This window comes from Jaculus jaculus, chromosome 13, assembly GCF_020740685.1.
Source record: "Jaculus jaculus isolate mJacJac1 chromosome 13, mJacJac1.mat.Y.cur, whole genome shotgun sequence".
In the NCBI taxonomy this organism is placed as follows: Eukaryota; Metazoa; Chordata; class Mammalia; order Rodentia; family Dipodidae; genus Jaculus; species Jaculus jaculus.
In genome coordinates this window covers 19,123,719-19,139,806 of record NC_059114.1, presented here as the reverse complement: position 1 = coordinate 19,139,806, position 16,088 = coordinate 19,123,719, and the positions used below count along the sequence as shown (strand labels likewise).

Genomic DNA, 16,088 nt, shown 5'->3' with positions numbered 1-16,088 from the left:
GCCGCTACAAACTTCAGGCATGTGGACCACCTTGTGTATCTGGCTTATGTGGGTCCTAGGGAATCAACCTGGGTCCTTTGGCTTTGTAGGCAGGTACCTTAACCTCTAAGCCATCTCTCCAGCCTGACTAGGTTTTTTTTTTTTTTCAGTTCTTTTTGATTTTTTTTTTTTTTACACTTTGTAACTCCTTTTTTTAATTTTTTTTTTTTTAGCATTTTCCATGATTATAAAAAAAAATCCCATGTTAATTCCCTCCCCCGCTGACTAGTTTCTTAAGAGGCACCTGTAGGGACTGCCCCACGCCCTTCTCCCATCCCCAACCCCAACCCCAACGCCACGCCACTGAGCGCTGCTGTCACACTGGGCATGGAGGGGAGGCCGGAGTTTCCAAGCTTCCAGCTCACTCGGCCGACGGGTGGATCCGGAGCAGTACGGTCACTCCGTGGCAGGGTGATGATGCTGGGCTTTGAGCGGCACTGTGCTGCTGCAGCCCGGCCTGTGGGGCTGGAGTGGATTTAATCAGCAGTAGCACTTTGGAAGCAGAACTCAGCGGGGCGACATGAAGCCAGCATTCCAGGGCGCTCCATTCAGCCTTGGGTGGAGACAAGACACCAGAGCCACCTCAGCACTGACAACCCATGTGGGGAACCCGTCCTAGGCAGTGTGGAACTGAGCATCCCTGCCCCACCGACCCCCTAGGGGTCAGTGGTACCTTCCTCCCCGTGACAACGATGTCTCCAGACATTGTCAAATGTCCTTAGAGGGCAAGGTGGCTCCTAGCTAAGAATTGTGAATACGTGTGCTACTTGTTTCGAATGGCGGGGTTCAGGAGGGTGCTGGGTACCAGCAGTTGGAAGGCTGAGGTGTGAGGATTGAGAGTTCGAGACTAGCCTGGGGTACACAGTGAGGCGCTTGTCACAAAAGAAAAGCAGAGATGGTAAGGAAGAAAGTAGAGGAGATTCATGACCAATTCTTTAGAGCTTCCTTCATGCACTGAGGACTGCTCCTAGTCCATCTCTCTTCCTGAGGAATCAGTCAGTTGCTGGAGGAGGGGGACGTTTTCTGCAGAGGCGTAGCAGTGGCAAGTTGCACATGCTCTGGTAAATAACCTTCACAGGGACTCATGCAGGCAACCCTAGTTAGACTCTTCGCATCTCCCCTACTCACTCACTCACACACCCCCATACTTGCTCTCTACACACACACACACACACACACACACACACACACACACGGGTAAAAAACATTGAAGAATAGGAAGTAGCTGGGGAAAAGGGGTTCAATGGGAAGGGAATGAAGAGGGGACAAGAGAAGACAATGGGACGGGATTAAGACCAATACACACGATACACATGTATAAAAATTATCAATTTTTTAAAAAGAATACTCTAGTAATTGGGGGAAAACTTATCAAATCATGAAGAGGTCACTCACCATATACAAACAATAAATGAACAAAATGTAAAATGGAGTTCATCTCATTAGGAACTAAATAAATACACATTAATAGTGTATTACTAAACTTACGAAGACATACAGACAGGTACAAAACATAAACCCTTGTTTACAACTCAGAGCTCATTGTTCAGTATGAATTCTAACACACATGAGGATTATGATGTTAAAGATAATAAAATTAATACAAATTGGAACATGGAAACCCTTTAGCAAAAAAAAAAAAAAAAAACCTTGACAATTATTACGTCTATTAGGAGAGTGGTGACAGACAGTTCCCATGCACATTAGGTGAGAAATGTTGAAAGTACCGGCAGCCATGTACAGACAGATCCTCAACGGATTATTTGTAAAGACAAACCCACCTCTGAAAACACGTTACATGTCCCTTAACGTGGTTAGTGACAGGGCTGCATATCCCCGAAGCTGACACCAAGGTCCTTCAAAGTGTCACACAGGCCTGTAAGCAGGAAACTTACAAGGATTGTTTTTAAGAGGGAAAACATCCCCGTTTTTGCTTTGAAAATCATGGAGAAAAAGAGCTGCTGTTTCTCTCTTGGTTATGTGACTTTAGGTTATTATTTTCATCATTATATATTTCTGAATTTTTAATTTTTAGTACAAGTCCTTTTCCTATTTATTTTCAATTAGTATACGAGTATTAGGTTTCATTATGGAATTTTCCAAAATTTGGTTTTGGTGATTTCCCTGCCTCCCCAACTCCCTGCCCTCCTTTGTAAACCCTCTGGCTCTGCGTGGCTGCTTTTCTGCTTGCATGCCACAGAGCCCAAGTTCTTACTGCTAGAAAGAAAGTGGCTGGGAGTCCTGTATTAGCCTCTTCCTGCCCCAGAAGCCTGCCCCACCTGGTGCGGCTCTTACAATCTGCAGACGTGGGCTTCCTGTCAAGCAGTGGCCTGAGCTCTCAGAAACACTTCTTTGCAAATCCAGGTGACACAGGCCTGTGATCCCACTTTAGAGATGAAAGCCTGAGGCTCTGGAGGGAAGCACTCTGCCTGCCACACTCCTAAGAAGTGTGAGGAGGTTGCCAGCTCCACAATAGCTGGAGGCACTAGCGACTTAACCTGCAAATCCTGAGGATGGGAAGAGTTGGGTGCGGAACTGCTCCCCAACTGAGGTGCTCTCCAATCCCAGGAGGTCCGTGGCAGCCTTTGGGAGTAGGCTAGAGCTACGGTGGTTGGTCTGCAGGCCTCCTCGGCCTTTCCAAGATGCCCAGAGCTCACCTTTCTGTCCTGGCTCCCCATGATGGGGCTACGGCCATGACTGAGGAAGGTAGGTCATACCCTCGTTGCTTTTGCTTGTGTGCGTGGTGGAGCATATACGCAAGCGTGCCTACCTGCGGCAGGGAGCCCTTGCCTGAAGAACCCAGGTGTCTGCTCCATCACCTTCCACCCATTCATGTTTGAACCAGTTTTACAGACACCAGGAGCATGCTGCTTTTTCTCAGGAGCCTGGAGAATTCCTAGATCTCTGTTCCCCTTGGTGGGGCTGGAGTGACAGGCACATGTCACCATGCTCAGCTGCTTACATGGGATCTGGAAGTTGGAACTTGGCCGGTGTCAGGTCCACTCAGCTCCTCATGCTTGTTCAAGAAGCACACTTAACCTCTGAGCCATCTCTCCGGCCTCAGACTCTTTTACAAGCCTGGTTCGAAACCCTCTTCATTCCCCGTGGGCTTCTTTTGCAGGGCATCTCCATAGCTGACGGAGACAGCGTTTAGAACTGAGGGGAACGCCCGAGTTACACAATTATCTTGAGCCCGGAACACTTCATATTCATCTTCCTTAAGTTCCAAAGGTGTTTTCTCCTTTGGAATCTTTTCTTAAACTGCCAACACGTGCCACGTCTTTGCTCAGCACACAAAACTAAAGGTCCCTGACTCTAGAGACTCTATCAAGGGAAGCCAAGACAAACAGAGTGGGGGTGAGGGATCCTGAGTGGGAGCAAGGCCACATGCAGGCACTTCGGCGGCCCATGCCATCATGTGGTCAGAAGTGCTATGAATTTCCAACAGTGCACACACCCCTACTTGATTAAAGCACAATAAAAACAAACTCCAGGTCCAAATAAAAATGACCTCTGCATGACCCGCCTAACTTGGGTGTGTCCACCACCTCTTCCCTCTTCTGGCCTGGAAAAGTGAAATCCATCTGGTCCCCAGGGCGCCAGCCTAGGGCGATTCAGTGCCGAGCTGGCAGGAGAGGCGGGAAGAAGCTTTTGTTTGGTTCTGTCATTGGACCTCGGTGGGGACTTGAGTCAACACCACCTTTTGCTTTCTCATCTGTGCATGAAACACAAGCAAGCTGGCTTCTCGAATGGCAAGGGTGCAGTGAACTCACAGAATGTGCAAAATGTGCCATTCGAGTGCCAAGTCACAGTGGATCTGTCTGCAGGCACGGCTGACCCGTGACATAACTGTTCATGGGAAATCTGGGTCCCAGTCTCTGCTCAGATGAAGAGGAGCTCAGCAGAGAGAACCGCACCGACTCCAACCGCCAACCCAGGAGGACACCTCTCAGACCCAGGCAGCCAGGATGACACACACCTACCGGTAACGCAGCACCTGGGCAGGGGGGGCAGGGCAGTCTCCATTACGTACTCAGTTTGAGGCCATCCTGGACTGTCTCAGGCACACGTCTAGTTACACTAAAGGATGACAGTGCCAGAGCGTCCAGGTGTCACCAGCCTGTGTCAGCACACTGAATACACACCTGCAAGTCCCACATAAACAGGGCAGATTTTCTGGTAGCTAACACTACAGAAACATCTCACTAGAAGGGGTATGGCTCACTACAGAGCGCAAGGCCCTGGGTTTGACCCTGAGCACAAGGCAACAGAACAGACACTGCCTGTCAGTGGCCCTTGAAGCAGGCGGATGTGGGGAACGGGGGGAGGTGAAAGTGGCAGCAGGAGGAAGCAAAGGGAACTCTCACTCTGGAGGCCAAGCTGGCTCCACGAAAAGGCTCCGCTGAAAGAAACTGCGCAGCTCAGGCGCTTGCCTGAGGAGACGAAGGACTTCCCAGAACCCTCATAAGCCAGATGCGCAAGGCGGTACATGTGTCTGGAGTTCATCTGTAGTGGCTGGAGGCCCTGGCATGCCCATTCTCTTCTCTCACTCTTCCTCTTTCTAATAAATAAAAAAATTAACCCTCACCCCCCTCAGGTCAGCTCCACAGATGTTTTGTTTTCCCTGTGCCAAGGACCAAACCCAGGACCTTAACCAGTCCTCAGTGCACTGAGCGAAACCCCCAGCCCCAAATCAACCAGAACTGAAGAGCCAAACACAACCAGGCTCAACCCAGGGCCAGTGAGAGGGCTGGCAGGGCTGCGTGTGTGGATGCGCCCCTCAAGTCAAGGGTGGGAGAGTCAAAGACACCGCGTCTTAACCTTGGATTCTGAAGCAGAGCCGGCGGGAGAACTGCCCAGCACTGCGAGCTCATGGGTCCGGGGTGCTGCAGTGCGCCAGGCCATGCCCGGCAGGGTCGTCTCCAACTAAGCAGGGACACCAAACTCATACAGGCCTGGCACGGGAAGGTGGGTTTTCTTTTCTTCTTCATGAATTACAAGGAAACAAACATTTACACCTGTCACGCCAAGCAAGAAAACATGGATGTGCACTGTACAATGTGCACGGTCTAGTGGTCAATGTTGGCTCCCGTGACGGATGGGGGGAGGGCGGGGGACTGTTCCATCGCTGAGGGGTTTCAACAATGGCGAGGAAAAGGGAATGGACTCCTCCAGGACAGCCAGCAGGGGTTTCTGGCGGAGGCACAGCTGTCACCTCAGGGACATGAGCACACCCAGCATCAGGAAGGCCCACAGGGCCAGCTGCAGGCAGTCTCACCAGCTTAGTGAGGAGTGGCCTCTCTGAGGCTTTAGGTACCTCTGAGTATCAGGGCTGACATGAGGCTGTGATCAAGGACCACTCTTCAAATGTTCTTCAGAACAGAACCAACAACAATGACCCAGGAAGAATGCTCGCATTCTTTGAGACAAACCTTTCCATCTGGGTGAAGGAACGATGTAACTTCTGAAACTCAAGGAGACAGAGTAACAGATTCAGCTGGAAAAGCCAGGCATGTCCTACAAAACACTGCATTTCCTCAGTGCCCCCAGAAGTCCAGGGAGCATTCGTCCAGGGCTGGATCAAAATGGAAGTGAACACTGGGCCACTGACCAGCAGTCCTGGGACCCCGCGAGGTACCAGGGCCATGTCTGGCCTGCACTGGTTCTCACATTCCCCAGCGTGCGCTGACAAGAGGCTCGGGGGAGGGCTGCTCCACAGAAAAGACCATCCAGCTGCTTCAGCACGCTATGAGGCAATCAGGCAACGCCAACCACCACAGGACATGGCCAAGGCCACGGGGCCCTTGTGTGGCTTTCCACCTCATCTTCTCTCCGGACCAGGCTGGCTCAGGTTGCCAATTCTCCATATCCCATCATGCGGGGAAGAGCTCAGGCGGGCTCTCTCCATAGCAGTACTTCGCTACAGGGTCCCGGTACGAATTCTCATGCTGCACACTCTGTCAGCAAAGGAAGACAAGAGCCCGATGAGAGAAGGCAGGCCCACGGCCACCACCAGACACTCTCCACCTCCTAGGACCAAGCCAAGGTACCTTCTGGAACTAAAGAGGATGCCCAGAACTGAATGCCAATGAGGAGCATGAAAACTGACATAAGACCCCGAGACCCTGTTTGTTCTGTCCACCAGGGGGCTTTGTAACAACTGGCTGTGTGCTGAGCAGCTTGAGCAAACGACTTTTCCTCACACCACCTGAAACCGATTAAGATGCACTGGGTGTCTACACCTGACCTTCTGCTCCACAGAAACTCAGGCCCTGCTGAGACTACGGCACACCACTGCCAGTGGCCTTCATGAAGCTTACAGCTAAGGCCCGTGATGAGCCAATCCCCACACCACAAAATAAGCCTCATTTAGCTGGGCACGTGGCAAGGGCGGTTAAACCAGACAAGCCTCCCTGATGTTGAATTTTTCAGCAATTCATTTTCATGTAAGCAACTTGAGTTTCTGGCTAAGTTAGAGCTCATTAATTAGCCTAGGACTAATGCTAAGCAACCACAGTGTAGTGTTAATCCCACTTAACAGACATGCAGCCAAACTCCCTCCACGAGCCACTGGCTGTCAAACACACTGAAAGGCCATTGAGGAATCTCTATTTACAATAAAGACACCAGAAAAAAAAAAAAGCAGTTTCACTTAACACTGGCAATAACTCCTGGGTTGATCAGTTACAGAAAGAAAATATGGGCTGGGGAGATGGATTAGTGGTTAAGGCACTTGCCTGCAAAGCCAAAGGACCCAGGTTTAATTCTCCATGTCCCAGGTAAGCCAGATGCACAAGGTGGCACATGCATCTGGAGTTTGTTTGCAGTGACTAACAAGTGCACCCATTTTCTTTCACTTTCCCTCTCTCTCTGTCTCAAATAAACTTTTCTTAATTTAAAAATTAAGAAAAACAACACTCTCCCAGGATTGGTCAGAGCAAGCGTGTGAATCAAACAAGTCAGTACTGAGCCCCACAATTCCTTTAATGCCCATGCAAGTGGGAAGCTGTCCGGCCAAATAAGACTGCCAGGAACTTCTTCATGCTCTCAAAAGCCTTCTATGCCCTGAGATACTCACCCAAGGATACGGGATGCTCTCTGGGCAAATGAGAGAGACAAAAGTGCTGGAAAATCGTAAGGCAGACACAGAGACCGTGCAAAGGGTACCGAGTACTGGGGAATGACAAACGAGGCGGTCATCTCAAGAGACACTAAGAAGAGCAGCCTGGCTCGTGCTTGTACAGTGAACAGCCCTGGTAATCTTACAAAAGGCTGTGACAAGTTCCCAACCACAGAGGCAGACAGAAGACTGATGGACAGGCAAGATGCCCACAGCTCTGGGCGGCAGAAACTGTGCAAAGCAGCATACTGGTTCATGCTGAGCCTGATGATTCTGAGTTTGTATGCCTGTGGTTTTTAGCACCCACCTCCCTACTCCCCTAATCCTGAAGTAAGCCTCAGCTCTGTCCCCCGACCAAGTGCAGCCTCCTCTGAAGGAGTGACTGCTGCAAGGCCCCTGGCTCAGCCACAGGCAGAAGAGGACCTCACTCGGGTGGCAGGTGTGGGGACTCTGCCCAGACTGAAAGTAACACTGTACTTCTGGTGCTAAGCAGGAGAGCTGCACACTGACTGGCCCTGCTTCACCATGCATATGGCCTGAACTCTCTTCCCTGGCTTGGGTTTGTCGTCATCACCATAAACAAAGGGGTACATGATGTCACGCAAACCCCTTTCCATCATCACTCTCCCCAGAGCTTCTCTGCTAGTTGTCTCCAGCTCTGATTCTCAGCAGCCACCCCCAGCTAGCGACGGCCCTGCTTTCTGACCTGGGAGGAGGTCCTGCACTTAGCCAAGCACAATTCAAAGTGGTCTTCAACGGCCATGAAGAGGTTCTGGAAGGCCACAGCTGCCCGGTTAAGGAAGCGCTCCAGGAGAAGTTGCTATGGGAACGAAAGTTATTTAGTACTGGTAGTAATTGCAGACCAAGTAACCTTAGGTATCTCCTCTCCTGAGACCCGGATGCAGGACGAGGGCATCAGCAGGTGTCTGACGGCAATACGGTGGTCCCATCTGCGAGGAGCCATAGATGGCAGGGGACCAGCAGCTTGCTTTCTCCTTTTCCCCCTAGGTAGGGTCTCGCTCCAGTCCAGGTTGATCTGGACTTCTCTCTGTACTCTCAGGGTGGCTTGAATTTCCACCTCGGCCTCCCAGCTGCAGGGCTTAAAAGCGTGTGCCACCACCCCCCAGCCCCAGCAGCTTGAAGTAGGCTCAGGCCACTGCATAGCACTGATGTGTCACACCTACAGTTTCCCTAGGAGCGTCACAGGAAGTGCCTGCTGATCCCCTGCAAGGCTGAAAGAAGAGGCAGTGGGCAACAGGGCCCTGTACCTTGCTGGGCTGTAGGCAGCAGGAGACACAGTGCTCATAGGCACCACAGCAGCCTTTGGCCAGGCACCCGTCACAGCAGTACTGCTTTGTGCTGGGGACTCCGACGTCACAGCAGCCATTCGCCAGCAGGTCCTTCCTCTCACAGACGTAGCCTGAAAGTGACAGACTAACCTCAGCATGAAGCTAGCAGCTTCCCAGATCCCTCCTACGGGTACAGGAACAGGATAAATGTGAACAAAGGGACGGGAGCTGGAGCCCACGGCTTCCCGAGAGACGGGAGCCACAAGTGGACTTGACAGGGCTGACTTCCTTTAACAGAGGCTGACAGAAGTAGGGGTCCTCGGCCATCCCCAGGAGCTACGTTGTCACAGCCTCACAACCACCTCAGTCTGCTGTCACATGTTTACAGAGCTCATCGCCATGTCAAGTCACGACCACACTTTCCTGTTCCAACACAGGCAACGTTGCATCTAGGCCTTGTTGGAAAAAAGCTGAAGATAAAAAGAAGCAAGGCATTCACACATAAAGTGAGCTCTTTACAGATTTAAAAACTAAACAAATCACTCCTAACAGCTATCATGTAAGTACTTGTCCTACAGTAATCAGGATGACTTTTAACACAGGAAGTCACAGTCTGCCTTTGTAAATGTTTAGATTATTTGTACAAGAACATGCCAGAGATGTTAATCTCCCCACCTAGAAATTAGGAAACAAAGTTCTCTAATAGGAAAAGGAGGAAAAAAAACTACTAAGTCCCTCCATTCCTGAGAAGTCCCGTCACGGTCCAGTCCCTTCACAATCTGTGTTAGAGATGATCTCCTGCCAGAGACTAGAGACATTTCCCTACATGCTTCTGGGAGTGGGACAGACAAATGCCAGCACAAGTCCATGAGGACCACCACCTGGACCTCGAGATGCTCCCAGGAGCACAGTCGGGCCCGCAGGGGCAGAGCAGCTGTCCGAGCATCTCTGCACGGTGCACGCCCCGCTCGGCCCACAGACAGCGAGGCTCGGTGAGGTACCAGCTTGTTTTCAGAAGCTGCTCTGGCAAACAAAGTCAGCAAAGGCAGCGACTGAGAGAGAGGCCCTGAGGGATATGAGAGAGAGGTTCCAGTGACTGGAAACTGGTGCCTTTTTAAAATTATTTTTCTTGTATATGTTGCTATTTCCTAAATGAGAAAATGACTCTGATGTCAGAGCAAATGTTTCAAGGACATTCCAACAACTGACTCACTTTCTTACAGTTGTTAGAAACACAAATTCTAAGTCAGCCAGCACTTTCCCAGGATTCTAAATGATTCACAGAGACTCGACCTCAGGAAGATGTAAGATGCTATGTGACCCAAACTACCTGCCTGTCCTGTCCTTTCCCAGTATACGAGTAACCACCTCAGGCCTTCATGTCCCTCCCAGTGCCCACTTCCAGCACTCAGCCTTGAATTCCAAAGGTCACCCCCAAATCAGCAGTCCTACCTTCTGAGGACAGCAGTTCATTCAGGCCTCTCATTTTGTATTATAAATCCCTGACGCAAATATTATCTGTATTTTATTTTTTTGAGGCAAGCCCAAAAGACTGGTCTTTTTTTAATTGGGGGGTGAGGGGTGGGAGTTGACGTGCTGGGCCTTCAGCCACTACAATCGAGCTCTAGACGCGTGCTCCCCTGTGCAGGTGGGGCCTTGCACGTTTGCATCACTGTGTGTCTGGCTTACATGGGACCTGGAGAGTAGAACATAAGTCCTTAGGCTTTGCAAGCAACCACCACTCAGCCATCTCTCCAGCCCTGATATCTTCATTTTTATCACTACCTGATGGGGAAGGATGTAAGAAGTGCGTGCCAGGTGTGGTAGCATTATGCTTCAGTACGCGTCCGCACCGTGTGATGTGTAAGTCGGGTTAACAAATGTTATTCCACCACAGTCCTGAGAGCACAACCTGCAAATGTGTTGCCACTGTCTGGGAAATTAACTTCCAACCTTTGAGAAGTTTGTAATTCTAACTGGTCGTCTTGTTTAATAATGTGTTGCCTTAGCAACCCTCTCATGGAGGCATCTGGTTGCTAAACAGCACACAGTTCCAGGTGTTCTTCAGAAAACTGCTCTCCTTGTATCTGTGGAGTCAAACAGAACTGTGGCTCTAGGATTATTATCAATTTATGAGCTGGTGCTGGGGAATGTTCTCCTCAGGACCCAGTAAGAGGTTTTGTTTCACCTAACCTAGCCAGAAGAAAATTGTTTTGATAGTGACGATAAAAGAAAATGACAAACTTCTCTGCGTGTGTAGGGAATGAGTCCTGGACACCAAGCCAAGGCACCCAGGTCCACCTTTGGGTGTGTCCTGTGTCTCCTCAGTGAAGTTAAGGTCCCTCTATTCAAGTGTTCTCTGCTCTTTTATTTTGTTGTTGTTTTTCTAAAGGATATTTACAATCTCATTTGCTTTTCAAATGAGACCTTAAATATGGCTTGTCACTGATGGAAACTCATTTGTGCAAAGTTTCCTAGCTCTTGTCCCCTAGGTGAGCAAGTTCCTTTTCCATCATTTCCAGACAATCTCATCTTTGGTTTGGTGACTTTTAGATAACTCAGGCTGGCCTTGAACTCTCAGAGCTGAGAGTTCAGATGTGTTTCTGCATGAGGCAACTTCTGCACAACTTCATGGAAATGATTTTTTGTTGTTGTTGTTTTTGTTTTTGTTTTTTCAAGGTAGGGTCTCACTCTAGCCCAGGCTGACCTGGAATTCACTATAGAGTCTCAGGGTGGCCTCGAACTCACGGCGATCCTCCTACCTCTGCCTCCGAAGTGTTGGGATTAAAGGCCTGCACCACCACACCCGGCTCTGGAAATAATTTTTTAAAGCAACAGTGCACCGCTGTTCTTGTTTTAAAATCAGCACATGCCCGTCTAGGTCAGTCTCTTCCTATACAGATGAGTCTAGCACAAGGCCACTTTGAACCGTCCCACCATCCGTCTGTTTTAAGACTCTGAAATAGAGTAAAACCTACACCTCAAACAAACAAAAACTAGGAATTTGTAAACCACTCACTGAAAGAGAAGAGCTGGCAGGTAGCCAGGGTCTCTCACAGCATCTGGTCGTCAACAGTGAGAAGCCGTGACCCTTCTGATGGGATACTGGTGCTGTGTTCATGGCACACCTGAGTTCTCAGGAGTCCTGAGCAAGTTCCTTAACCTGTTGGCAGCACCTACGTTCACGGGTCTATTGCAAAACTCAAGTGAGGTATTCAACGAATGGCAGCAGCCTGTGCCCAGCACAGGAGGAGATTCAACCAGTGCGGGCTAAGCACCACCGGGGGCCTGTCTATGGGAGGCCAAGCAGCCTTCAGTGGTGGGAGCTCTGGCAGATGGCTTGCCTAGAGGCCCCTCACCCAGCCAGGGAAGTGAGGAAGCCTTCCTCTATTGGTGCTCTCAGAGGAGCACACTCTGGACATGTCCATCGTTCACTGCAAAGTGCCTGACCATGTATTAGCAAGCCTATTTCCTGACTGTGGGCCGAAGAGGAGCTCAGCTCTTGGCCCAGGGCTCTCTACCATGATAGAAATGGATCTGACAAGATCAGAGAATGTGCCCCGCATGGCAGCAGGACTGCTTTAAGTTCCAGGCCAGCCTTGTCTACAGAATGAGACCCTGTAAGACAAAACCAGACAAGCAAGATGAGACCAGCAGAAGGGCCGGGGACTGAGGTCACACTTGAGCGGCAGCCACAGGCTGAGTTGGCGGCACTGGGCGGGGAGATGGTTCAGCAGGTGAGAGTGACCGCCACACAGGCAGGAGGGCCCGAGAGGGCCTGATGTGCCCTGAGTTTGACTTTCCAGTGTCCATGTAAACAACCCCACTCCTGGAGAATCACCGGAGCTTCCTGGTCATCCAGTGGCCAATAGCAGCTCTGGGTTCAGTGAGACCCCTTCTGTGGTGGTTTGTATCAGATGTCTGCCATAAACTCATGTGTTCTGAATACTTGCTCCCCATCTGGTGGGAATTGGGGAGGTGGAGCCTTGCTGAAGGAGGTGTGTTGTTGGGTGGTGGACCTTGAGGTTTATTAGCCCCTCGCTTGCCAGTGTTAGTTGGCACACTCTTCTGGTGCTGTTTTCCATTTGCTGTGGCACAGGTGATGCCCAGCCTCTGCTCATGCCATGCTTTCCCCCACATCAGGAAGCTTCACCTCGAGACTGTGAGCCAAATTAAATTTTCTCCCATCAGCTGCTTTTGGTGGGTGCTTTGTTCCAGCAATGAGGAGACTACAGCACAGTCTCAAAGAAGCATGTGGATGAGCGGCAAGATGACCTTCCTCTGGCCTCTTTACACACATGCACGCATGGGGTACACACGTACGTGCATACACCACGCACAACCCCTGCACAAACCAACAGGCTTCCCTGTGTTGAAGGGAGCCTGGAGTGGTGAGGGTATGAAGGACAAAGGCACGAGCCACCCTGGGGAACAGCAACAAGGAACCAGCCCTATACAGGGATCCCTATCAAAACCAAGCCCAGGCCAGGCGTGGTGGCGCACGCCTTTAATCCTAGCACTCGGGAGGAAGAGGTAGGAGGATTGCTGTGAGTTTGAGACCACCTTGAGACTACATAGTGAATTCCAGGTCAGCCTGGGACCCTACCTCAAAACAAAAGCCCAGGAATGTCGCCGCCCAGCCCCACCCTGAGTGCAAAGAGGGAGAAGTCAGTTTACCCAGCTCGTCCGTGATGAGGTGCTTCCCTTGAACGGAGTTCCGGCACTGGTTGCTTGGTCGGCTGCTGTTGCCCAAGTTAAACTGCACCTTCCAGGGGATGGGCTGGTCATGGTCTTGAACCTGGAGGAGGTTCCGATCTCTCACTGCCCTCTCCTCCTGCAGAGACCACAGATGAGGAGGTTACAGCAGCTTTTTAAAAATAATTTTTATTTTTATTTATTCATTAGAGAGAGAGGGAGGGGCAGATAGAGAGAATGGGCACACCAGAGCCTGCAGCCACTGCAAACGAACTCCAGATGCATGCATCACTTTGTGTATTTGGCTTACATGGGTACTGGGGAATTGAACCCAGGTCCTTTGGCTTTGCAGGCAAAGGCCTTAACTTCTAGGCCATCTCTCCAGCCTGAGCAGCTTTTTCTTGCAATCTCATTAACTACAGCAAGGGGACAGAACACTGAAAGGCTTGCCCAGCAGGCATCTGACCCCTGAATGGACAAAGCCACACAATAAACCTGCAGGAAAACGTGGCATAGCAGAGCCATGCTCCCACAGGGTGCGCTCACATGCATGGCCCCAGCGCTGCTCTCAGTAGAAGCTACACAAAACTTTCTGTGAACAAAATCTGGAGGGGCTGGAAAGATGGCTCAGCAGTTAAAGGTGGTTGCTTGCAAAGCTTGCCAGTCTGAGCGTAATTCCCCAGCACCCACATGGCACCAGGTGCAAAGCACCACAGCATCTGTGATTCCAAGGTGTCAGCGAACCATGGCATGTGCACCCACGCACAGATAAACACGCATAACACAATGAATACAAAAATAAAATTTTAGAAAACAAAAACGTAGAGGAAAACTTTTGAACTTGTTCTAATTCATTTTTTTATACTGAAATAAATACAGCATGGAGCAGAAGGCAAAGTCTGAATATCTTTAAAGCAGAAGAGGAAAACTCTTACGTGTGGTCACACCCCCCAGACCATATGATCCCACTCACATGCAGCTACGGGCATGGGAAACTGAGTTAGGGGCCGATCTAAAGGACAACATGAAGCACATTAACAAGCAAACACCTGAGAGAGACAGGAAGCATGTCACCCTTATGGCATTTTTCTAGAAGCCACCATGGCCACACAGCCTTTTGCCCAGCTGAGTGCAAGGGAGGAGCTGTTCTGGGATGGGCCCTTTCTGAGCCTGAAGTAGGAAGAGAGGAACCCACTTCCAGACATAAGGCAAGCCTGAGGCAGCAAGTCACCTACAGAAGGCAGCCACGGCTACTGGAAAACAAGCCAGGAGACTCTACCACAGGCTTGTCTGGGTGTTCATTTTGCTCTGCTGGTGGGGGGCTGGGCTGTTTTTATTTTTTGAGACAGGGTCTCCCTCTGTGGGCTAGGCTGCCCTGAACTCACAGCAATCCTCCTGCCATAGAGTCCACCTAGCTAAGCCCCTGACTTTTATAACGATCTGTGATATGTGGCTTTTTACACAAAGGAGGGCACCCTTGAAAATGTGGTGGCAGAGCGCACTCTAGAAGAATGGAGAGGATCTTTATGATGGCTTAGGAAAGCCATCTGAGAAGAGCTGTGAAGGCTGAAAGCATTCAGGTCCTCACAACCGAGGCCCAGCGCACTCCTTCCTCAGCACCATGGCAACATTCAGGTCCTCACAACCGAGGCCCAGCGCACTCCTTCCTCAGCACCATCTAAAGAAATCATGGCTTGTATGAAGCACACTGAGGCTTAGGGGGAAAACATCAGGAAACCCAACCACACAGAAATGACTGTGGCATGGATACGCCATGACCATCAAACCTCTATCTGCCTGATGTCCAGTTCTCTCCAGTTGTGACCCCTTCTTGCTCAAGAAATTTTTTTTAGAGCAACAAATACACATACACAAACACACACACACACACTCACGCACACACAAATTGGCGTGCCAAGGCCTCAGCCACTGCAATTGAACCCCAGATGCTCGCGCTACCTAGTGGGCATGTGCAACCTTGCACTTGCCTCACCTTTGTGCATCTGGCTAACGTGGGATCTGGAGGGTCAAACATGGGTCCTTAGGCTTTGTAGGCAAGCACTTTAATCACTAAGCCATCTCTCCAACCCGCTCAAGAAACTTCTACGTGACACACATACACAGACATATGAATGAGGCATACAAATCAAATATTTACTCATAATAAGTCATAAAATTACAATAATTCATATATATATGTATATATATAATTTTACCATTCATCATACATTTGCTGACTGGTGAGATGGATGTGCTTATTTGGGCATAAAGAATTAAATCTTGCTGCACATCTGAAACTACAGTAGGTAGAACATCTTAAATGTTTTTTCAGAACTGCTGATACTGTGACTTCACAATTGTCAATGCTGAGAATTCCCCTTCCCATAAACACATAGTACAAAGAGGCAGAAGGATGTTCAGGGCCATTTCAGAAATCACTAGAAATTTCTGTCCTAATCTCAAGGCAAATTCATCCAACGATTTTTTATGCAATTTCTTACGAATTCAAATCAGCAAATCAAACAGTAATTTGCTTTGTTTTTTTTCTTAAGAGTCTCACTGTAGCCCAGGCTGACACGAAACTTGTTTGCAGCCCAAGCTGGCCTCAAGCTCATGGCGATCCTCCTTCATAGAGCAATTTTTACAAAAATCAAACATTTGAATACAATGCAATCCAGTTATATTTATTGATTCATGTTAAGGAATGATGGCCTGGAAATACTAAAAGTCTGTTTTCCACACTTCTATTTCTTTACGAGCAGTAAAAGTGCAAGTCCTAACACAGCATAGCTCAACTCTCAGCCGGCGTCTCAGGAGCGTCTGCTGGCACTGCTGGGTGCTGGCACGCGCGGCGCAGAGTGTGTGCATGTTCAGAACCGGCTACAGTGAGGCCGTGTCACGCGACAATCAAGCGCTTCCAGAAACACCTTGGAATCAACATGCAT

At 49.8% G+C, this 16,088-nt stretch overlaps 1 protein-coding gene across 3 annotated transcripts in view; it reads right to left on the bottom strand.

Moving 5' to 3' along the window:
* Positions 1-16,088, bottom strand: part of Spring1 (SREBF pathway regulator in golgi 1) — a 44,838-nt gene that overhangs the window by 17,543 nt on the left and 11,207 nt on the right. Inside the window, exons 2-5 of one of the 3 annotated variants that reach the window (XR_006633156.1) lie at positions 13,126-13,282; positions 8,428-8,579; positions 7,866-7,979; positions 5,472-5,996 (exon numbers count right to left, since the gene is read on the bottom strand). Coding sequence is in view for 2 of the 3 variants with exons in the window: in XM_004664154.2 (XP_004664211.2) it covers positions 5,913-5,996; positions 7,866-7,979; positions 8,428-8,579; positions 13,126-13,282 (507 nt within the window). In the remaining variant the exon portion in view is untranslated. Of the gene's footprint in view, positions 1-1,392; positions 5,997-7,865; positions 7,980-8,427; positions 8,580-13,125; positions 13,283-16,088 lie in introns of those variants that run through there. The other 2 variants (XM_004664154.2, XM_045132022.1) reach the window with 2 other exon arrangements.